Genomic DNA, 25,546 nt, shown 5'->3' on the forward strand with positions numbered 1-25,546 from the left:
ATTATTTATTGTTTCTTTCTGTAGAAAATTCATATCTGCTGGATGTTGAATAAAGCGGACTAATTATCTTGTGTTCTTCAATAATTTCATAATGGATATCATCGGCATATGCCATTTAGAGTGAACCTTGAGAGTACCGTACTCCGTTACTTTGTTCTCGATTATTTTTTTTGCCTGGAATTCCATGTTTCATTTTAGTTTATATATATACATATACATATATATATATATAATATATATATATATATATATATATATATATATATATATATATATATATATACCCGTGTGTGTGTATGCGTGCATATGTGAGTGACTTTTTCATCACATCTCCATGACATTTTGTTATTAACAACCATTAAGCTATAAATATTTAATATGTATGTATGTATATACGAGTGTGTTGTTACACTTTTCTGTATCAGCTAAACGTAGTATATATTTATGATAAAGCTTCTTCAGACAATAGTAAAAAAACATGTTGGCACTTATGGCTTGCAGGAGTGTCTGGAGTACCAGACTGGAAAAGGTGATGGAATGAAGAAATGAAGTTCTGGAATGAAGAGCGCCTTATTTCTCTCCGTTGATCGAATGTAACGATGCGCCGTCAGGGATATGTTGTTTCTTATTGGACCATTTCTTTTCTTTTCCTTTCATCTGTCATTCCACTTAATGATTCTTTCTCCGGTTTCCACAAACCTCATCAATCTCTTTTTATGTCCTCGGGGTTGAGGGCTTCGGGGAGGAGGTTGTGGGAGGTGGACGAAGGGGGGTGGGGTCCCCTGGATTGAGGCCGTATATTGTTGTCAGGATGTAGTACGCGAGATTGTACCAATTTGTTGTGGCAGTCAGACTCTAGGGAGATAGAGAGGCTGCTGTTGCTTTAGTAGCCGACTGGGGAATGCAGTCTTGGAATATAACAGATGGGGATTTAACCTCATTTTCGGGAAGAGTGTCCTATAATGGAATGCGGGAGCATCGTTCCTTCACACTCTTGTCAAGCAAAGTACTTTAGCTATCAGGGAAGACAAATGGGTAAGGTGAACACTTGCATTAGTGTTCTCTCTCTCTGTAGAAAAGGGGTAACTATACATTGTCCTTTAATCCCTTACATCATCAGTTACGGAAGAAGCTTAAAGGGCCATCATCTTGAAAAGAAGTCTTCCACAGAATAGACCCCATATGCGAGGGAATAAAAACATGAACACAGTAACGAATAAATCAATAGAATGGTACTTTACAGAACAACAATAAAACTAAAACAAACATGGCGTTTTAAAGCGGCATTAAAGCCTATTAATCTCAAGGACCTCAGATGAAAGTTCCACAGTTCCAGAACAACGGGAATAGCAATGAAAAACACCCCAATAGCTTGTGGATGGTGATGGGTTTGTTTTGCAGGTAATAAAGTCGCGATGGAAGTTTCTTACGGAGATAGAACTTGAGGAATTAACCAGGCCTGGTATCTTCTTAATGTAGTTTATTTCATTATTTCCAAGCCGTTGTTGGAGAAGAGATAATTTCCTCCACTGAAAGTTTTTTATTTTTTTCTGTATCAAGATCACAGACCTTTATGAGACAACCGGAACAGTCTTTCTTGCACTGATATTTACCGATAATTGTCGTGGAAAGTTGAAGAAGTCTAGTTTCAGTTATATTAAAAATTTTTGCCTGCCATTTAATTTTAGTCCATGAATGCTACAATTTTAAAAAGAAAACATTGTCAGAGTTGCAATATGAAATAAACCAAGATATAAATTCTAATTCGAAAGGTTTTGACTATTGTAGTAAATACGATATAGATTTGTTTTGCGATCTAGCGCGTTACGAAAGAAAAATGGAGTTGCTATTAACAACTCTAGAATAACAATACAGACTGCCTTCGAGCTTCAAAGAATTAGTATCAGTTTCATCGGAGGGATATGAAAATTATTACATCATAAAATTAGAACTCGTTGATATAACGGGAACTGAAATGTTGTGAAGGGATAATAATTATAGGACTTCACAGGTATTTAGATACTATAAATAAACAGGCTGTATGTACTCTTCTTCTTCTAGTTTCTGCATAGTATATACGAGTTAAGTTCCTCACCAGGAGATAGGCACATACAAGAGTTGTGGGGGTTTAATTTTTATTCAGCTGGTTAATCCGTCTTTTGGCTTATTTCAATGCAACATTAAAGGATTAGGCCTATGTGTTTGGTACTCAGGTAACTTTTGGCCAAAAACATACAAAGCTCTCGATTTATCTTTTACGGCAATTACTGTGTTTTGGTTTCTTATACAGTAATTTATTGTGATTTATGTTAGTAACGTGAATCTAAGTTTGGTTATTTCTCTTGGTCTTTATTTAATGCTGAGTTTAGGTCTATGGTCTGTCTGAGCCTGGAATTCTTTGAAGCTCGAAGGCAGTCTGTATTGTTATTCTAGAGTTGTTAATAGCAACTCCATTTTTCTTTCGTAACGCGCTAGATCGCAAAACAAATCTATATCGTATTTACTACAATAGTCAAAACCTTTCGAATTAGAATTTATATCTTGGTTTATTTCATATTGCAACTCTGACAATGTTTTCTTTTTAAAATTGTAGCATTCATGGACTAAAATTAAATGGCAGGCAAAAATTTTTAATCATGGATATAGCAGTGGCTCGTAACTGTGTAATTCTTAATGTGTGTGTGTATATATATAGTATATATATATATATATATATATATATATACTATATATATATATATATGTGTGTGTGTTGTGTGTGTGTGTGTGTGTGTGTTAGGCACTTCTTTTGCATCAGTTTATCTAGAGCAGTGGTTCTTAACCTTTTTTGGCAGCGACCCAAAATTTTGCACAAATCAACCATGGCGACCCAAGCCTACATAGATATACAAATTGTCTTTATAAGTAATATGATAATGCTTTTAAAAGCGGGTTACAGAAACAAAATTACATGCTGGATGTTTATTAATACAAGTAGCTCATATAATTAACAGTGATATATGGAAAAAAAATATACAAACATATAATTGCTAGCCTCACAAAAACAAAAAGGTATGTTTGGGTTTCATGCTATAAAATTAGATAGAATAATTAGGCTGTGATATATCCCTGTGGAGAGAGAAATTCAAAATTATTCAGAACTTGACATGTAATGTGCTACTACTCTTATATTCAGTGAGAACCTTGACACTGAAGTGTGTTGACCAGCTCCTCAAATCTGGGTGATTTTGATGTTAGACTGCATCTTAGATCATCCTCAGGTTGTAGGCGGTTTCTGTACTTGGTCTTTGTGACTGTCTGGGCAGAAAATCCTGCCTCACACAAATATGTTGTAGCAAATGGAAGGAGGGCTTTCATGGCTTCACCTCCAAGAATTGGTTTTTCCTTGTACACTTTTATCCAAAATGAGCTTAGTGATTCATGTTGCCTTTTAAAATCATAATGAAGTGCTTCATCACTCTGGATCTCAATGAGCTGCTCCTGTAGGTTGTTGATGTTTGACATTTCCTCAGGTAGGTCTTCAGCTTCAATGTTGAATGGGTTTCTGATCCAACTGTATTTATGTGCATTTTCTGGAATGTAATGGTCCAATTCTGTGACCAGATTGGACATGTGTTGCACATTAGTGTCTTGGACTTAGCTGAGAGAATAGCTTTCGTTCTCCAGAAGTATATTTAGGGAGGGAAATGATGCTGTTTTTCCTGCCTTTACTTTATTCATCCACAACTTCAGTTTTCCTTTGAATGATGACAGTTTCTCAGAAAGCCCAACTAATGTCTGATCACGACCTTGCATTGAGCTGTTGAAACATAACTGACGCAGTGACGCTGCTACCTCCTAGGTCCCGGCCCCAGTGTTGCCAAAGCCACGGTAGAGATTATCGTACGGAAAACTTCAAATTGTTGGTTTTACATTGAAATTTCAAAACACTTCAAATAAATTTTCTGCTTTGGAGTTTTTATTTAATCATGGTCTGCTTAGAATCCTAAAGCAATGCATCATGAATTTTAATAATTACAGTATATAATTATAATATATTTGTAGTGGGAAAATAATAATTTTCTGCAAACCCTTAGCGACCCAATAAAATGGCTTGGCGACCCAGCTTTGGGTCGCGACCCAGGGGTTAAGAACCATCTGAGAGTCGCTCGTGAGTTTCAGGGACGGACAGGAAATGATGGTAGGAAAGGGAAATGAGATATAGTCGAGGAATTATTGAGCATGCACACTGAATGACCTGGATTATTTTCTTTTGATATTTGTTTTTGCAATGGCAGTGTTTGAGGTCATAAAAACGTGTCAGAATTGTGTGTTTTGATTTTGCATTGAAACGAAAACATTTACTTTGGTCTTTACTTTAATATCTGTTTTCTTGTCGTTCCTGTTCAGGTTATATATGTGCATGTATTCTTAACAAATGAAATTTCCTTCCACCCAGATCACTGCAGTAGCAAAATACTTTCTTAGAAACTGGCAGTGCCGGATAATGAGTTAGTGTGGTAAGAAATGATGCCTAATAATGAAAATTTTCTCATCTGTCGTATTGCGGCTTAAAAGGGCAGTTAATTCGTAGTTTCATCTATTCTCCAGGAGTTGTATGTCTGTAAACGATTAGTTTCGACCGGGAATGTGTTTCCTCATTTATCGTGTGTTATCGTTCAGTTAATAATTAGAGTTTCATTCCTTTGCGCATGTGTGTATGTGTGTGTGTGGGTGTGTATGGTTGTGTTTTGGGTTTCTGCATGGCTAGCGCGCATTCTTGTCTTGTGTTGCCACAAAACAATGTTAACGATTTTATTGTCTTCTAGTATTGAACTGCTTGTATAAACACACCGTGTGACTACTGAGTAGAACCTTTGAAGCTGCAAGAGATTCTCTCTCTCTCTCTCTTGAGTTCGGCTATGTTCAGTGCAGGAGCATTTGCCATCATCTGTTTCAGTTGTGTGGAGTGGATTAATTCTTGTTAAAGACATGTAATTAAGACTGAACGAGAGTAATCTCTCTCTCTCTTCAACGAGTAAGCGAGTTCGGTCATTTTCATTGAAGGAGCATTTGCTTTCTCCTGTTTCATCGAGTGAATGAATAGGATTCATTCATGTTGGAGAATATTTGGTTAAGATTGGGCTGGAATAATCTCTCTCTCTCTCTCTCTCTCTCTCTCTCTCTCTCTCTCTCTCTCTCTCTCTCTCTCTCTCTCGTAAGAAAGCCTTTCAATTTCAGCGTATGAGCATTTCCCTCTATATGTTTCATCGGGTGAATTGCATTTATGCTTATTGGAAAACATTCTCTTTCTCTTTATTTATCAATGAATTAATTATGGTTATTTTTTTTAGTGCATGACGTCTCCATGTGTTTCATCCGATGAATTGAATCCATTTATGTAGAGGAACATTTGCTTATGATTGCACATGAATAATCTCTCCCTCTCTTTGTCTTTGTAACAAAAAGCCTAATCGAGTTCATTTATTTTCAATGCAGGAGCATTTTCCTCCATCTGTTTCATGTAGCGAATTGGTTTCGCTCTTGTTAAAGGACATTTGTTTAAGATTAGACAGAAATAATCTCTCTGTCCTCCCTCTTTGTATCTCTTGATTTAACAAGGTACCGAGTTTGGTTATTTTCAATGTAGAGTATTTGCTTCCATCTGTTTCTTCTGCAAGTTGGGTTAAATCTTGTTTCAGAACAGTTGACTAAGATTAGACCAGGAAATTTTCTCTCTCCTCTCCTCAATAATTTCTCTCTCTCTCGCTCTCTCTCCGCTCTCTCTCTCCCTCTGATCTCCTCTACTCTCTCTCTCTCTCTCTCTCTCTCCACTGATATCCTTATTTAATGGGTCAGTTTCCTGGATTTGTCCTCTCCAACTATTTGTATCGAAATTATCTTCCTCCACCAAACCCTTCTTCTCCAAATCTTCATTCACGTTATCTTGACCTTCCACCCAAGCCCGCTTCACTTTTGTTTCCTCACTCTACCTTATCACATGCCTATACCATCTAAATCTCTACTATTATGTTGACCACCTCATTTCTGTTCACTTCTGCTTCTGATTCTCCTCCTTTCTTAATGCACATGTTTCTGACCCATATATAGGCTATGCATCATCACTCGTGTGGTTAGAGTGCAGTATATCTACATTTTCAGTTTGGCGTTCTCTTCTGACACACGACCCCTGCCACCTCCCTCCATTAACCCTAGCTGCTTTTATCCCACTTTCAACCTCAGCCTCCGTCCTGGATTAAAATAGATACAAGGGTTTTGAAATTCTCTACCTGTGTTAAATCTAGGCATCTTCTGTCTTCTATAAATAACATATCCCCTCCCTGCTTGCCAGACATCATAACCTCAATTTTACCCACATTTACCTTCATACCACTTCATTCAAGAGATAGTACCACATCGTTACCTTTCTTTGCCATTCTTATTCAGTCTTTGTCATCATCACCAGATCATATGCATATAACAATTCCCAAAAAGAAATGGACTCAGTACCAGTTTTTTATGTAAACCGTCTCCAGCTTCAAACATTTCTATGCACTTTTCTCTCTCTCTCTCTCTCTCTCTCTCTCTCTCTCTCTCTCTCTCTCTCTCTCTCTCTCTCCTCACCTCTAGATCTTGTTATGCACATTAGGCCTCTCCTTAAACTTATCCCACTTCACTTCCCCATGGATAGTAAGAACCTTTTGATAAAGAAATATCAACACAATGCACACCTTTTGGGAGAGTTTGATTATACCAATCCTAGACTGTTGATCACCTGTAATGTCCGCAATGTCGGCTAACTATGGTTAAATTTACAGGCTGGAGGACATAATATACTGGTTCTCTTCAAAGGTTGATAACTTGCACAACTTTCACAGATGTATATCAGATTGAAGGTGTTGAAACAAATTAGCTTCCATCCTAGGCATGAACACTATAAAATTCTCCTTGTATTGTCGTCAGTGCGCCGCATAGGCATTACTTAAGGTTCTTTGCAGTGTGCCTTCGGCCCCTAGCTGCAACCCCTTTAATTCCTTTTACTGTACTTCCTTTCATACTCTCTTTCCATCTTACTTTCCACCCTCTCCTAGCAATTGATTCATAGTGCAACTGCGAGGTTTTCCTCCTGTTACACCTTTCACACATTTCTATCATCAATTTCCGTTTCAGCACTGAACGACCTCATAGGTCCCAGTGCATGGCTTTTGGCCTAAAGTCTATATTCAGTTCAATTCAACCATAAAATTCTCTACATCGGCGCAATGAAAGAGGTCTTGGTTACTAATGCACAACGAACCCATTAAAACTGGACATTTTGCCCTCCTGTTCCACCACACTAGAACAAGTGTCAGTTGCTCAGTACCTCAACAGCTTGTCTGCTTCATAACACAGCCGAGAAAGCTGTACTTTATTTTAGTAGAAGATGACTGTCTTCATTAGTGCGGCCTATGCTGTGGAATTTTAATCATGAATTGAAGAGGGAGGGATTCTGAACCATTGTGTATTTATTATGTATTCTGTAGCCCGTGTTTTCTTGAAGGATTGTTTCGTTTTAAACAGTTGATTTTGAAGTATTTAATGAACTGATTTATTATTATATGTTCATTAAACGTTACACACACGCACATACACACACACACACACACACACACACACACACACACACATATATATATATATATATACATATATATATGTATATTTATATATATATTATATATATGTATATATATATATATATATATGAGTGTGTGTGTGTGTAATTTATATGGAATGCTGACACACATGTGGCGATGTCCACTATTTGAATGCTAAACTTTCCTAATCATCTGAATTTCCTCCAATGATATTATTTTCAAGACGATTCTATGGATAGTTTTTATGATATGACGTCCCGCTTTTTCAGGGAAGGGGAATATGCCTCCCACTGAACGCTTTCTGCGTTACTGATGTCATTCATAGGTTGTTCTTTACCGGAAATCCACAAAACGCTGGATGGCTCTGCTGTTGTGATGGCTCGAAGTCATTTCCTTGGGATTGTCATTTTGGACCTGATGTAATTCATATTAAGAGGTTTCCATGTCTCTTGTAGACATTTTAATTTGTAAATCACGTTGGTCCTCAATTCCTGGGATCCCCCGGGTTGATGGTGTTTCTCAAAGCAGAGCTGGATGGTATTTTTGGGGGGATGAGGACTTTGGTGTTACTCCACTGGTGATGATCCACTGATGGGCGTTTGCCTCATGTCTAAAAGCGGTTCCTCCCAGCTGCATCAAAGGAATCAAAGGAATGTATTTCTGGTGGTTAGAAATTCATTTCTCGATATGATGTGGTTCGAATCTAGTAATAAGCTGTAGGTCCCCTTTGCTAAGTAACTAATTGATTCTTAGCAACATAAATAAAAATCTAATCCTTCGGCCCAGCCCTAGGAGAGCTATTAATCAGCTCAGTGGTCTGGTTAAAGTAAGATATACGTAACTTAACTTACAAGCTGTTCCATAGTTAGTTTGTAATAAATTTACTTCCTTATCATGACCCATGTCAGGACTTCATATACAAAAGAGTAATAGGAAATCAAGAAGGTAGAAATGGGTCATTGTGGCTGTTAATGAAATATTTAAATCTGCTGAAGGTGTGCAGAAGATTATTTATATAATATATATATATATATATATATATATATATATATATATATATATATATATATATATATATATATATATATATATATATATATATATATATATACAGGGTGTTTCGAAATTAGAGGGCCCCTCTACAGCATAAACTGAAATTGATATGACAAAAAAAAAAAAAAGTAATTCAGAACAGATATTTATTTAAGTTTCTCTCTGAATATTTAATATGTATGTATGTATTATGCGCATATCCTATATTTTTAGTCATAATGCTTTGTGTTTATACAAATGTAATCTTAGAAAAGGGAGACACCTCTTATTAAACGAATGGACATTTTGAGGAAAGTAAAACACCCAATGTAGGAACTGTTAGATGAAAGCAATATATCAGAATGTGTTAGTATTGAAGTACCTAGGAACATGGTGACCGTCCTTCTGTAAGCCATAGTTAAGGAGCCCAAGGGTGCTTGAGAATGAATATGTCATCATTAGCCATGGGAGCATAAGGGCATCCAGTAGACTGCGGTTATTTTGTGGGAATATATTATTTACAGCGAGGGACAGTAGGGTCTGTATTCAGACTGGCATATCAAATTAACTCGTCTAATAGACTAACAAAAGAGTTCATGTCACTGTGCTTAGGGCCTTGTCGAGGGAAAGGTAGGGGTCAGCCAGAACAACATGAATAATGCCCCCATTTATAGCAGTGGGCGAGATCGTCCAGAATAGGATGGATCCTGATCTTTGTTTATGAGAGGTGTAGTGGTGGCATCAACCTTCTCAGTCGTCCTGTGACAGAGATGATGGAGTCTTTTCCCTCAGTGTTTGCGGGATATCGGTATATACATTTTATAGTATAGCTTGCTCTTTGTGCATTAATTGCTTGCAATCATTGTTTAGCCTTTCGATTTCTGTGATTGGTTTTTTCTCTAGTTCTTGAATATTAAGAAAGTCGGTGTATTTTTTTCTTTCTATAATAGTTTTATTTTTCCATTTTGGCTTCCACGATGTTTTACATTTCCATTTGCGGGATCACTTCAGTCGGTTGCGAATAATGAACTGAAAACATGTGAGATTACTCTTTTCATGTGTAAAAGAAGTGTGTTTGCTGCTTTCCTAGGTTCTATATATTTTTTTCCTTATCAGGTGGTGAGGACATATTTGCGATTAGACGCTCTGCATTCTAATTCCTTGCTACAGTTGTTATAGTTATATTGATTTTCTTTTGGGCTGTGTGACGTAGATTTTTATTTCCGGGTGACTATAGGACATCTGTGCTACATTTCCCAATTCTTAGTATGATGTTTGACATAACCAAATAAAGACCACATAAAATGCGGAGGGGCCCATTCCTGTGACTTTAGATTATGGTAACCAGTCAGTTCTTCCTTTCCGCGGTAAGGCTCCTTACTGTATTCACATTAGTATAGGCCAGCCTAAAGTATTAGGCTTAAGTCTCTCTCTCTCTCTCTCAGTTCTGCTATCGACTTAAAAGAGGCCCAAATAATTCCATGACAAAGCGAACTCTTGCTCCGAAGAATGATTCTAGATATAGAATTCATCTTATTGTTTGCGTGTATGTGTGCGCGTCGGTTTAAGAGAATGCAGCCTGAATACGGCCTGTTACATCTGTTTATCATCTCTTTTTCTGTTTCATCATTTAAGTTTCTCTTTGATCTCTTCATATTTATCTTAAAAACATTGTAATCGAAGCCGATTTTGCCTTAGAGCTTTGTATTTTATCACGTTTGTTACGGCTACTTTTCTTTGTATTTTCCATCGATGTCGTATTATAACAAAGCTTTGCGTGTGCAATTAAGAACAAATTGTATGTGGGGAGACTATGTTGTGTTCTTTTTTCTGATTTTTTTTACCCTTTCCCTGTTTTTATTATTTGATCATTTTTGTTTGTTGATCTGTTTGCTTTGGTTAATTTTCATGAGGTCTTGTGTAAATTCATGGTTTTCTGTCAATATCAACGCAGTATGAATCGGAATGTTTTGGTGTGTGGTTACGTGCTCTTTTAAAACATTGCGTAAATGACACTGAGTAAATGTCAATTTTTTCTTTACTCAGATGATTGTCCTCGTATATAGTGAATTATATAATATATATATATATATATATATATATATATATATATATATATATAAACGGCACTGGGTAGGTTTTTCTTACTAGATGGTCCTCAAGTCTATAATGAATATATATATATATATATATATATATATATATATATATATATATATATATATATATATATATCTATATAAACTGCACTGGGTAAAGGTTTTTCGTACTTAGATGGTCCTCAAGTCTATAAATGATATATATATATGTATAATATATATATATATATATATCTGATATATATATATAATATATTATATATATATATATATAAATATATATATATCTATATATATATATGTAAATATATGTATATACTATATATATGTATAGTGTAATATATATAGCATTATATAATATAGATATATTATTTAATATTTATATATAAATATAATATATAATATATATATATATATATAATATATATATATACATATACATATATTATATATATATATATATATAATATATATATATATGTGTGTGTGTGTGTGTGTGTGTGTGTATGTATGTATGTATGTATGTATATATATAAATAGGTGGAGAAAGGTGGAATGTTTATGGGAATAACTGCTGCCATTATGGTATTGGATGACCTATTGGAAAGGCGTAGTAAACCTTTTATGTACGCATCTTCTATCGGATGCACTATACGCCTGAAGAAACATCCTCGTCGCACGCTTTTATGTTCACTGACATTATTATCCTAAACGTCAAAACAGTTCCCTTGGTCCGTTCCCCGTGGCGTTTGTCAGTTCTGGGATACTGGCACTAAGTCTAATGATGCCATGTACCTCCTTTTGTATTCTAATGTGGTTAAATGTTACTAAACTTAGGTTGTTGACATTTTCTTTTGTGGGGTGGTTCGTAAGTGTCTAACGGCAGATTGAGTTCACTTTCGTCTGTTGTTTCAAGTTATTGTATGAATATTGATGTCCGTTTATGAGTCACCTGATTTGTAGCATAAATAAGGCATCTGAATTGTGTTTAAGCCTGAAGAGTTGTCCATACTGGATTAACTTCGTTTTCATCATAGGTAAGTTAATTTTATTCACGTTACGATGAAAATGCACATCATCTATTAGAATAAAAGAAATGCTCAAAATAAAAAAAGGTATATCTCAGTTTAACCAGACCACTGAGCTGATTAACAGCTCTCCTATGTCTGGCCCGAAGGATTAGATATTTTTACTTGGCTAGGAACCAGTTGGTTTCTTAGCAAAGGGACCTACAGCTTACTGTGGGATCCGAACCACAGTATACCGGGAAATGAATTTCTAATCACCAGAAATACAATTCTCTTATGTCAGCTGGCAGCGAACTCGGGTTTACCAGATTGGTGTCCCAGTACCCAACCGACTCGTCCAGTGAGGAACTATAAATGTTCAAATTACTAGTTTACCAATTTCGAAATGTGCATCACACAAATACAAATGCTTTGCAATTTATAGAAAAGAAAAAACATTGTTCTTGAGAACAAAATGTGAACAGCCCAATCCATTCTACCCATCTGCAAACGCGAACGCTAAAGCCAAACAGTTAAAAGGCCGAGTTAAGTTTATAATGGGAATTCCTGCAGCGTGAATGGCTCTACAAAGTGATGACCTGACTAATAGAATATTCTTGTCCATTTACCGTAAGCTTCATCAGGTTGAATACGAAATTGATACGTGTAGAACATTGGTAACAACCTTGGCCTTGCATTCCTATTTACGCAGGTATGTGTAGTTTCGGCCCTAGTTAAAGCCACGTACTTCTACCTCATGTTGAGCATGGCTAATTTGGCAGGGACAAACTGACATGACTTTGTATTGTCTATTTCGCATGTTGGCAAGAGTAGCTTGTGTTGTGTCGGTGAATGTTAGCTTTTTTCTCTTTGTTATTATTTCAATAGTTTTCTTTTTCTGCAAATGTACTTCCTCTGTATGGATTGTCTTTTCACTACACGTACAGACATTATGGTATTTCTGACAGTGATATTCACTCTTCTCTTTTTGAACTCTTTTAAGAATGTGAATGAAAATCAAATTACATGAATTGCAGTGACTGAAATAGGCAGTTACGCTCTTCTCGGTCGCTTCGATAAAAAAAAAATTAACACGCTTTAATTAAAATGTACTGGAAGTATTTTCTGAGACAAGGATTTTCTTACAATTAATAATGTCTACCAAAATAAAAGTGTGGGGGCCAAACATGGAAAGAAGTGATACAAGAAATAAACTATATATTTTTTAATTTCTTGTAGTATTTCCTTCCATGTTTGACGGCCACGCTTTTATCTTTGTAGACATGATTAATTGTAAGAAAATCCTGGTGTGCCTCAAACATTTTTTTTTTTTCACTTTTTAGTGCAATTTAATTTAATTATATTTTTTTCTTACTTTATACTTTTTCGTTTTGACAGAAATTGCAACCGATTTATGACTGCAGCTAACGAAAATAAAATCCGGTCGAGCCAAAGACAAGCTTAAGTAACAGACTTGTCTTTATCTGATCTGCGAGGTTTGGATTTATTTCCACATAATGGTTTAGACCGTAAATAAACACTGAGCACAAGTTAAACAAAAGTTCAATTAGGTAGCTCTTGGGTAAACGGGAAGTTTCTAGAGTATAATCCGGTGTTAGTACAGTACCGACATTCTACGTGCTCCTATTTTCAACTTTGTATTTGGGAAGATAATAATTATGTTCACATGTATTTTTGGGAATTTATGTATGGTTATATGTAAAACACTTCAGTGGAGTCAGTCCAGGAGCGCAGCTTGCTGCCTTCTGAAGATAAGCCTTAAGCACGTGGCGAATACAAGTGACTCCTGAAAGGTCCCTACATTTAAATGTTGAGAGTTATTATAGTAAGTACGTCGTCGTCTTGAAACATCCGGGGAGTTCTAGTAAAACGGCATCTTCATGGAGAGCTGTGTCATCACCCAAACCTGCCATCTAAGTAATTTCTTTCACCGTTAGCTTTTTTTGCTTTTCAACCTCTTTATCACTGCTTTCTGGGCGAACTGTAAGTTATCAATGTTTTTGAAAATGGGAGTTACCCTCACACACATATATAATTACACACTTTTTTAATTGTATGTGTTCTTTTCTCTAGTTTGTTAATTTCATCTCCCTTGCTAAGTTGATGCTTCTTTCCTCATCACCGATGTAAGTCACTACACACCGGTTGTTAGTTCTGCTTCTTTTATTTGTGCTTTTGCTACCTCATTTCCGTCGTTTTTGTTGCCTCAGTCTTTTCGGTCATTTGCTTTGCGCTCTGTCGATTAATCTGTGCATTTGCCTTTTTATCTCATTGTATTTGATGTTACTTGGAATGGGTGCTACCTAATTAAGTTATACACGTATATTTTATTAGTTGGATATCGGCGTGAGGTTTTCCTTGATCGTATTTTGTTCATTTAAATTAGTTTTTAATTCGTCGTAACTTCGCACGTTCATAATTATTTGTGTTATGTTTATGGAAGGGTCATATTTATAGCATTTTTCTGCTATTTCTGCTCTTCTGGTGGCAAAGCGCTTAGCTTCTCAGGCCGAGTATAAAAATCTCATCGAGAGAGTGTTCTCTCGGGAGCCACATTTCACCGTAATGATGCTTTAGCCACCACCCCTCCCTCCTTACTGGGAACTCCGTTTACAGTAACTGTTGTGGGGGTATCCCTTAATAAACTTTCCCTAGTAGATACGTCACACAGCTTTTAAACTTTGTAAATGTAGTCCACAATACTCACTCCCTTTTTCCCAAAATATTCGTTTTTCCATTGCCTTATAAATTGTCATAGGGAGCACCCAATATTGTTTATAAGCGTTATTTCCACCTCTGTCAACTCCAAGGTTTTCTTTCTTTTCGTCAACTTCCTTGGGAAACATCCGACCCCACATCGTATTTGAACGGCGTAATTGCCACCCTCGACAGCCCTCTACCCACTGTCGCCTCTCTATTTTTTCCATTGCTTTAGAAACCCCTCTCAGTAAACGCTGCATGTTTTGCCCTTAATTAACTTTTGTTACCATCTTTGTCAGCCTCTGTGACTCCCTTCCCCACCGGCATCCTTTTTAAGTTTCCCTTTCGTGTTTTCTTCTTTATACGAAGACTGATGGAGAATGAAAAAGGAGGAAGGGGGGATATCGTGGCCTAACCCGCAAGGAAGGCATGTACTACTAGTAATCTGGGATTGTACATGTTTTTAAAAGACGCGGACGAGTTATCGAGTCACGAGGGGCCACTAGTTGTCGTTTTATCATCGTCTGCTCAAAGTGCTGTAGTTTGTCTTCAGTCTCTTACCGAGTGAAAGGACTGAATGTGTCAAAGTCGGAGCAAGAACTCGTATAAGGTTTCCAAGCAGGTGTATGTTGCTCAGTTTTTAAATTTCTTCTCATTCAGCATACAGAAATACCAAGATAGTGTAGAAATAGATACGAATGCACATTCTTATATGCATATACCCTTGCACATAACAAAACTACACGCGTTCTATCCGTAGTTGATCGCATCCTCACTAACAGTCTGTCGTCGCTAGGGTTCATAATTATCGCTTTGTTTTTCGAGTTCTTATTACTTGTGTTCCTGTTTGTATACTCGGTAAATTTTCTAATATCCGGTACTTTATCCTACCATTCTAATCTCTCACTATTTTTTTTACCTAATTTTGTTATTGGGTTCTTTCATACCTTCGTTATCATCACTTCTCTCTCTCTCTCTCTCTCTCTCTCTCTCGTTTTCCTCTTTCATCTAGCCGCTCTTTTGTACCCTTTACTTTGAAGGCGAAGGATTCCTCCTTCTCCTTTGCCCTGTTATCTGGTTGATCTTATTATGGAGGGATAATTGGGAGGTCTTCTCTGTGTGTGTCTGTGTTGTGCTTATTTGCGGTTGTGCTCGCTCGGCCCCAAAGCCTGATATTGCTTTGTGATTGATTTAATAGACTACATAAGATTTTTGCCTTTATGGCAACCCACACGATTTCATACCACACCTTTGTGGTTTACCCAGACTTTTATTACTTTTATTTTCATATTAACGTTCATTGCAAGAGAATGGTATGTATCGTCTGTTAGTTCACACAACTACGTCTTGCCATGGCATAATTTATTGTGAGGCTTCATGTGTAACGCCCTGCAATGGTTACTGATGTATACCGTCTAATATTGTCTGCTGAGCACTATGACCTGCCTTTGACTGAATGAAGGCTTCTTGAATAGCCGAGGCCTGTCGTTGGAACCGCAGAGGGTATGATTTTCTACGCTACTTTAGCATATAAAAAAGTTCAAAAGAGTAACTTTCCGAGGATTTCCACCGCACCGTCCTTCAAGCTTTTAGTGTTGTTTTTTACTTGCGACATTTAAATGTCAGTTGTAGTACTCTGAAGAGTGCAAAGCTTTTAACTGTTTATTTCTTAGGGCTATTATTTGTGCCATATTTTAATGCCCAAGTTGGAAGTCTTGCAGGAGTATTGGGATTATATGTAAAGGAGGGCTGTAACTAGGTGGCATTATAAATATGATAGTACAGATACATATATTTAGATTTCAAGTCTTTTGGGTTACAAGTCTCAAGGCCTAGACCGTTTTAGCATTCATTGATATTTTTAGGACGAAATTCTTCAAACAGTCATTGAAAATTGAAATACTGAAATGGAAAGGTTCCTGTAGGAATGAATCGTATCAAAATCTGAAAAGCTTGTGATAGTTTAATTAAGATTTTAAGCGTGAGATGGTCGAAACGGCTGTTGTCAGCGATAGATTCGGAGTCAGAAAACATACCCTCTAGCAACAGTAAAGGGTATCACTATCAACGTTAACTGTCTTTTATAGGTTATGGAACCTTTTTCACGCTAAATTTCAGTGAGCTTAATTGTAGACCATTAGTTCCAAAGGGACGCGACGATCGAATTTATTTAGGTTCCAGGTGTTTGTGAGTACTCATGCTGTAAGGCATTGTTATCAATCGCCATGTTAGTGAAGACAGAGCTTATAGATGTTTATTTATTATTTTTAGTGTTGGCGTTAACTGTTATATGAATTATCAAAAGGGTTGCATGGTTTGTATTAATTATCCAATACAATTTGGTGATGTAGATTTTTTTTTCATTATTTAAGCGCACATTTTTTCCACATATAATGCCCGTCAGAGTATAATTGCCTCGATTTGTTTTAGCATAAGTTAAATTTTCCTTGATAACAGCAATATAAATAAGATTCAAGCTTTGTGGAATGTTTTTACTATTCGCTTATCATGTACATTTAATTTTGATGATCAATTACTGGACGTAGATCTGACCAGAATGATTTTATCCTCTATAAGCAATGTGACACATGGGTCTGGTGTATTTTGTAATTAAGTTTATTAATTTATCATCATCTGTTGGAAGTGGTGAAATGGAAGACAAGCCTGACCCAAAGTAGACGTTGCCAGTTTGGTCCACCACGGATGAGACTGAGTAATTCCTTCAAGTTTCTGTAATTTCTTTCAGTTATATTGTAAATTTTATTTGCAACACGGCGAGACTTAACTAAAATGGTGTATTGTTCACGTGAACGATATCGTATCGTCTCTATGTAATGAATTTGGTCTGCTTGTCTGGCTGGTCATATGTAACCTTGAATACCTTTCTAGGTACATACCCTACTAAAATAACCCTTAGCACTTTCAGTGCCAGGCTGGTACAGAAAATATCAACAGGAAGTGAAGTTGTCATATGCACAGTTGGCTGTTATTTTGAAGTTTTGAATTAGGTTGCTTCGACTTATCGTTGTTAAGGTAGCCTGACATATCGCTGTAACCGGAGCATCATTTCGACCGTAGAGTAGTTGCGATGATATGTCACTTCTGCGTTTGTTCCATTCTTTCTCGCTTATTGTACGAGTCGTCATTGTCGATTATGTTATTATTAATTTAATCATGCATAGTGGTATTGTATTTACTGTCTTTGTTTTATTGCTTAGTATACAACAGAATGCTTTTAGTATAGCGGAATAAAATCTGCCATTCAATTTTTTATGAAAAGGTCCGAGCAGACGCGAAGTCCCTGTCTGGGGGGACTCGGTGAAAAGACCTGGGCGTGGACAAGTTAATTTTGTGGGTGGCCACCCAATTGGTATTCATCGGCTACGCCTTCTGCTCACGTGAGAGTATTCCCGAAATCTCAGCCTCTGTGCACTCGATAGGAGAGGTTGGTTATGGTCATAATAGGATGAAGTTCTATGGATATTTTTCCCAACCCGTATTTTTTGTTTAAGTAAAAGTTTTATTGCTCTCCACGCTCATTGTTGAGTTTTATTGTCTTTGTGCCAAGAAAAATATGTCTTCTGAAGTAAAGTTTACGTAGAACCATCTATTCGGTCACTGCTGGTTTGGATGTGCAAACAAATAATCAATTGCGATGACTCCTCCACCTCTCCCGTCCTCTTCTCCACACAAGAACCTCAAGATTTCCTTGCTACATAATTTAGAATCTCTTTGTCTTTGGTATTTGTTGCTCGTTAGAAAGACATTGACAAGCAACTGTTGATTCATTTGCTTTGCACAGAATCCTTGAACTCTGCTTCTTACTATCACACTTTCCCTAAACTGATGAGGAGTGCCATACAGTTTGAAGGGGACAGCAGCTCTGCCCGTCTCATTCTTCCTCTTCGTTTTATTAATCGCTGGAACTTCTTTCATTTCTACAGACCGTGTCACTTAAGGGCTGCTCTAGGAGCAAGAGCCCGTGCCTGCACAAGGCTGGCATAATCTAAAAGAACAACGCTTAAACCTCACGAGAATCCTGGAATCCTCTGAAATGGGATAATGAGAATTACTAAATAGTGAATATGTCAGTAACATAAAGTTGGTCTGAAGTTTTGAGTTGTTACTACGTGCATAAAGAGAAAAATGGAAATAAATACAATATAGTCAACATCGAAAAGACTAATGAAAGAATTCTCGAGGGAGGTGAGTCTGTTTCCGAAACAGTTTATGTGGGAAACCCGAAACAAACCAGGACGGGAAATTGAATGACGAACTAAATGTAATATTGATTATAGTTGAGCTAGTTACGGGTGACGGAATGTTTGCATTTAGAGAGCAACATTTCCAAAAATACAACCTTTATTCATTGTGTGTGTGTGTGTGTGTGTGTGTGTGTGAGAGAGAGAGAGAGAGAGAGAGAGAGAGAGAGAGAGAGAGAGAGAGAGAACCATATTCAATGTATTGTGTGTTACCGTAGTGTTAATTACGGATATCAATCTTTTGTTCTTCCACGGTTCATTGTTTACATGTTCTTTATCATGACGTGTGTTTGTGGGTTTTATTTTCATGACTTGTGAGTGATGTTTGGATATTTCGCAATCATCATAATCATTATTATTAAAACAAATTTGTTTACTGTTTTTGTACATGTAGTGCAAATGTTTGGTTCTTTCGTTTCCGATTAACTTTTGTTTTTGTTTTTGTGGCAATTCATTTCTCATTTTTTTCTTATTTAGCTGATTAGCATAAAGTAAGACTACATAAGTTAAAATCAGAGTGCAAATAATTGTCACCGTTCATTTTTCCTCGGAGTACCTGTTATTCAGCGTCGTCTTCCTTTTCTCTTCTATTCTTGCCTTCAGTTTTGTCCTGAGAAACAGCCATCTTCTGACGTCTTCATTGAACAAGAGAAGTCGACGAGAGAAACGACGGCTTGATTAGTTCGGCCCCGGAATACCTGATGAACCCTGACTTCATCGGCAGCGGTGGAAACGCTTCAATTCAGTTTGCATCTTCTTTTAGGCGTCTTCTTTTCTTCATCTTTATTTCTCTTTCCCTCGTACCTTTTCGTCTTCATATTCTCCTAACGGAAGTTTTTATTATTACTGATTTTATTGGTTCTTTCTTTTTCCACGTCATAACTGGCATTTTAATTTTGTTGTGATTTTTATGACACTTGATTTTTTACGGAAGTTATTCAAGTATTCACTGAGGCTTCTTCTTCTACTTCTTCTTCTTGTTCTTCATCTTCTTCTTCTTCTTCATCTTCTTCTTCTGGGAGTTTCCTTCCATATTAGATTGCATCTTTTTAGTTTACTTACATCCTGTCTGATACAGAAGTTTCTCTCTCGCAAGACTTTCATTTTTATGTATGTTTATCCACCACAATAACTCGTTTTACGTTAGTTGCAATGTTACATGTAGGTCACTTATTTTGCTGTTGACTTGCTTTTGCCATTCCCCCTATTCGGAATATTATAAATTGGCAACTGCTCTCATTTTTTTAAGGCATTAATATGCGAACGTTAATTCTTATTTTATTGAAGCCGCAGATCGATGAAGATTTTATTTAGTTCACGCTTATTTTGTCAACTCATTTTGATTCATTTCATCTAACACAACCTTTTGCTTTTTATTTCCCATGGATCACTGAGGCATTATGATTATGAAAGAATGAATATCTGAAACTCGTGAATATTATCATTTTTTTTTTCTTCATCTGCACGGTTACCTGAAATATATGCTACAGGTTATTTGGCTCTTATTTATCTTTCGGGTACGATTTGGTTGAGTGATTCATCTGCGCATGATGTGCTGCATCTGTGAGATGTTGCTGATTCACGGAAATGGGCCACGCCTCTCATCTTTTTGCTTTCCGGGGAAGTAAGTGAACATGGGGAGTCGTCACGAAGTTCCCTTTGTTCTTCCTTGTCAATCTCGTTGTCCTCATGAGGAATACGGTCATTTTAGTGAAAGCTAACGATCAGTTGATATTATTAGAAACAAGCTTTTACAAGGTAAATTATGAGCATTTTGTACCAATAGGCATGATTTTATGGTTGCACTATTTGGAAGAAGAGACGTTTATGTTTTGAGTATGCAAGGCATGCGAAGTTCTTTTCTCTTTTTGGAAATGAACTTCGTAAGTCAGTAGCCTGTTGGTATGTCCTATGAAAGGATTTTCAACATTATGAATAAGTAGTAAAAATAACGTTAATTACGATGATATTGCAAATGGACGATGTGAACCTGAGAATGTTTTGAAGTTGATTGGAGAGGGGTACTTTGGAAAAGGAAACGAAATAGCAGGTTTTAGTTTTTTAGCAAGTGGACAATGTGAACCTGAGAATGTTTTGAAGTTGATTGGAGAGGGGTACTTTGGAAAAGGAAACGAAACAGCAGGTTTTAGTTTTTTAGCAAGTATGACATGTGATTGGTTTAACACTTGTTTCTTTATTTTAAACGCGAAGCAGAGGAAGCGGGACAATTGTAAAAGAAGTACATCACTGCACATCTTGTGTGAATTTTGTGATGTTATTTCTTCTCGTCATGTTAACCGGTCGGTTATTTCAGTTGTTTGCTTGTGTATTATGTAGTTTTCATGATTCTACCCGTTTACCAATGTGTGAAGTCACATATTCTCTATTGTTATCGCAATTAGTTCTCACTGAATCATGTTTAAATTAGGATACTACTTGAAATTGCTTTCATACGTGTTTTTAAGGTTCTACCGCCACATTCCTTAGTAAAACTTGTAAATGGGAACGTTAAGTATAGTAAATAAAGGTTGCGATCGACGTATGTCTTATAACAGAAACTCTGTTGCTTGTGGATATTTGACATTCAAAAAGACCATATCTCGAAATTAACGTTAAATGGATGAGATATTAACTACCGGTATTTCAATGATATTCATAGTGATAGGTGAGGAAACTGGTAATGCTTGTATCGTGATTAAGGATTTTGTTTCCCATGATAACTCTACGTAGTCCTGTTCCAGAAGAAAAAAGTAACTCAGTATACACGGGTTTTTCGTAAATTTTTAAACTTTAAGACCATTTCTCTCATAATTCCATAATAACCTACGGAGTTTTATAATTTGTTATATAACCCATTCGGAAGCTTTTTCCATGAGCGCAGTAGGACCCTACTCGCCGAAAAAATGTTCAGCGAAGAAGTCTGTCAGTCAATTTAGTCATCATTTTATACGGAACTCTGTCCATAGTAGCTATAGTATTCGCTTTTTCATTCTATCATGTTGATGGAATAGACTAGAGGGATGATTTAATGCCAAGAGTAGCTGTGCGTGTGCATGTACAGTACAATTAGTAAGGCTTTACCCTGTTGTTCATGAGATAATTCGGGACTCATTTAATTTTATTTTCATTTCCGATGTGAGTGAGGAAGTGATCATTTTGCTGGTTCGGTTAATGAATGTGAGGGTTTGATCAACTTATCAGTTAGTTATTGGTTAGAGATTGCGAAGTACTTGTGTGTTGTTGTGTTTTGTTCCCTCTCTTTAATTCCCAAAGGATCGCGCACGAGAGAGAGAGAGAGAGAGAGAGAGAGAGAGAGAGAGAGAGAGAGAGAGAGAGAGATGGTTAGGTACGTTTTAAGTAATGCTAGATATAATTCATGTTGAAAAAATTCAGGTGGTTGGGCGATATTTGCTTACTCAAATAAGTTTTGCTGTTTGCTCTACTAAGTTTTTGTTTTCGCAGATTTGTATTTTTAACCTAAATGAGTGTTTTTGTTTGCCTACCGGGATTTTGTTCTTTTCTGGAGTGAGTGTGGATGTTTACTCCCCTTTCTCTGTTGACACAAGTCAGTTTCTTTGCTCTGCAAGTGATGTGGAGGGAGGGAGAGTTAGTCTGGCGCTCCATTAATTTGCTTTTTCTTGACTTCCCCACCATCACTCGTCTGCTTGAACGCACACACACACACACATACGCACACACATATATATATTATGTATGTGTATAGTTTAATAATGATAAACATATAGCGACGTACAACAGGGTACATGTGCCAAAAATGCACGGATTGGTTTGCAGGTAAGCCGGAAGCCAGTGAATACATGTGCCATTTGATTAATGCTGCGGTATTTTGGTATAAGAATGACACATCGCATACTCATTCCTGCTTATCGCATGAATGTTAGTCTCCAGTTCCGTATTGTGTGGGAATAGCAACATGATGACACACAATATAGTCAGCACTGTGTTAAATTGGTTGAGGGGGAGGTTTGCCCCGATTCTGTAATTTTAAATTATTTGTGAATATTTCCGTAACTTTTCGGCAAAATTTGTCATACTGGGATCAGTTGACAACACTGGATACCCGACTTACAGGCTGTGTCTGACTCTACATCATTTATCTCTGTGGGTCACAGGTCGGAAGGCGTGGGTTCCCCCTCGATATTATCAATAGTTTTTGAGGATGCTAGTCGTTTTACCACTTGCTACTAGACCGATCTGCATCAGAAAAAAAAAGAATTTAAAAAAAAGGTGTCTTGGATTTAGGATCCTGTGAAATTTTGTTGTCTAGTGGATGTTTGTGTTGTCAGAGTTGATGAATGAGCAAATATGCAGGTGGCTTAAAGGTGAGATGCAAATGAAGATTAATTGTGATCTAATTAGAAATAAAGACAGAAATATGCGAAAGGATAATAAATGGATAATAAATACTTTTTTTTTCCACACTAGCTGATTCTCTTAAGAGAGTTTTGGCCAAAGTCAGTGCATAGTGCAAATTATGGGGGATGGAGTAAAACTCTTCACAAAACTCCAAGTATGATAGCAAGTTTATGACGTTGGATTCCCCTTCCCCAGATCTTGCATTAACTTAGTTTCAGTCTTTTTAACTACGTGAAACAAATGTTAAATTTAGTCGATTTTGTTTTACAAATAAACTTTTGAGACATACTCATACATTTAGCCTTAGGCACAACAACCATTTTTTCTTACCCCATTTTTACTTTTCATTTTTTTCATACTCCTGTATCTATTTTTATTCATATCATGCTTATTCCCCAATTGTAAATCACTTTTATGACACCTGTATACTTGCTTGACACGATTTTAACGAGCGCACGTGTCCACCAGACACCATAAATTGACAGGAGGTCAATTCTGGAACACCTGTGTTTAATTCCTAATCTAATTTATGTAAGTAGAAATCTTCGCTTATAATCCGTACATCTATTTTGTTGGATGAGGGACCAGGTCTAGTTGAGCGACTAAAGATACCCACAAGTGTTGAAGAGATTGATGGCCATACCTTTTTTAATTCTGGAAAGGAGGTCACAGCCTCCTGTTCTAATGCATGCAAGAGGTGTGATGGGGAGGTCATAAAACTTCCATTTGCCATTCCTGCTTGGGAAGCCAGTACTGTCCAGTTTAGCAGCTTCAGCCACACACTTCATCATTATCAAGAAGGAAAATATCCTTAAAGCACTAGAAGTTGTTACACCTTCAACCTGATGCAGTCATGCTAGTGATAAATCTCTTATGGAAGGGAACAAGGGTAAATATACCTCTGTTATCAGAAGTCACGACCCCTTACTTTTACCTTAAATACCCATACAAACAAATACGAACTGTCTGACTTTCATCATGTTCCCCTTTTGGTGTTCCGTATACACTTGCAAAAAAAATTCTGGTTTGTAGTTGAGAAAACACACTGTTCTTACTCACGTTGAAAATTATGCAAACTTTTTATCTCATGTTTAAAGATTAAATTTAATTTGTACATGTTGTCTCGTCAAAGGTTTCAAGGGTGCTTAACCAATCCTGAAAAAAAAAGAAAAGAAAAACGGTGAAAGAGTTTGCATTCAGTCCTCAGGAATCAGGTTGTTAGGTAAACCCCAACTGCTGTTTCACGTGTGTTTGTTCTTTTGAAACTATGAAATCCTTATTCCTTGGCTGCTTTTGGAAAAAGGAAAAAAAAGTAAAATCGGTATTTACTTGTCAGAAGTCAGAATTTCTGGGGCATGAAAACTGATTTTCTTGGTGGTGATATTCTCAAACATCAGTCTGTATCTTTATTCAGTTGTACAAGAATATCGATATACTGAGAAGGTGTTACAGTAATTCTGCAGACCTGTCTGTCATGAGGAAATGTTTTATTCTTGTTTTCCTCCATTTATTATATCTTTTTCATGTTTGGTCTTCAGCAGCTGACGAAACCTGGGGATCTCTTAAATTTATTATCTCAAATATTAAAATTTTCTTTGGTAACGTTGGATGCCCAAAGATTATGTAATGATTCTGATAACTAATTCTAGATTTGCTGTTGGATCTAAATAATGTACTTTTTTCTGTGAAGTTTTAGTACGCCTCTTTTCTATTAGTTTTATTCCTGTTTGGACCAAATTAGGGAATGATCTTCCTAACCCTTTAGTCGAATTGTTCACAACTTCAGAAGTTCAAACTTGGTGTTGGTCTATGTTATTTGCTTCTCCTGTTTCCTAGTTTATTCTTACTTTTCAGTTCTCAACTTGGGGTTCTTGGTCGAGTAGCTATGTGTTTTTCTAACATATGATTGCAGTATGTATGCATGTAATGTATGTGTACACACATATACGTATATATATAATTTATTTATATATTTATATCTATCTGTCTATCTATCTATCTATCTATCTATCTATCTATCTATCTATCTATCTACCTATATATACATATATATTAATTTACTCAGAGAATAGAATAGAAATCATTGCACAGTGAGCAATGCTCGGAATTAAAGTAAACTTCGCTTTGAGGAAAGAATTAGGCGATAGGGACTAACGGATAAGGGCGGGGCCCTTTCTCTTTTGATTAAATCCTCCTTGATCTCTCTCTCTCTCTCTCTCTCTCTCTCTCTCTCTCTCTCTCTCTCTCTCTCTCTTTCTGTGTGTGTGTGTGTGTGCGTTCAGGAGCCGTATAGATTTTTCCACCTTAATGCTGATTAAGAAACTGTCTTTTGTGTTTGTGAATTACAACGCTGAATATGATGTGGTATAGTATTTCTTCCTAGCTTGATAGTTTGTTTACCCTTGATTTATTAAGTTTTTTGAATTGGAGAT

General features: G+C 36.6%; 1 protein-coding gene across 1 annotated transcript; it reads right to left on the reverse strand.

Moving 5' to 3' along the window:
- Positions 1 to 3,171: 3,171 nt before the first annotated feature.
- On the reverse strand, positions 3,172 to 3,612 carry LOC135218979 (protein FAM200A-like). The gene has a single exon (XM_064255417.1). It carries the CDS (start codon positions 3,610 to 3,612, stop codon positions 3,172 to 3,174), a length of 441 nt encoding a protein of 146 aa, XP_064111487.1.
- Positions 3,613 to 25,546: the final 21,934 nt, after the last annotated feature.

This window comes from Macrobrachium nipponense, chromosome 1, assembly GCF_015104395.2.
Source record: "Macrobrachium nipponense isolate FS-2020 chromosome 1, ASM1510439v2, whole genome shotgun sequence".
Classification (NCBI taxonomy): domain Eukaryota; kingdom Metazoa; phylum Arthropoda; class Malacostraca; order Decapoda; family Palaemonidae; genus Macrobrachium; species Macrobrachium nipponense.

Coding starts and splice junctions, on each gene's coding strand:
- LOC135218979 (XM_064255417.1), bottom strand. CDS start 3,612: ATGTCCAATCTGGTCACAGAATTGGACCATTACATTCCAGAAAATGCA.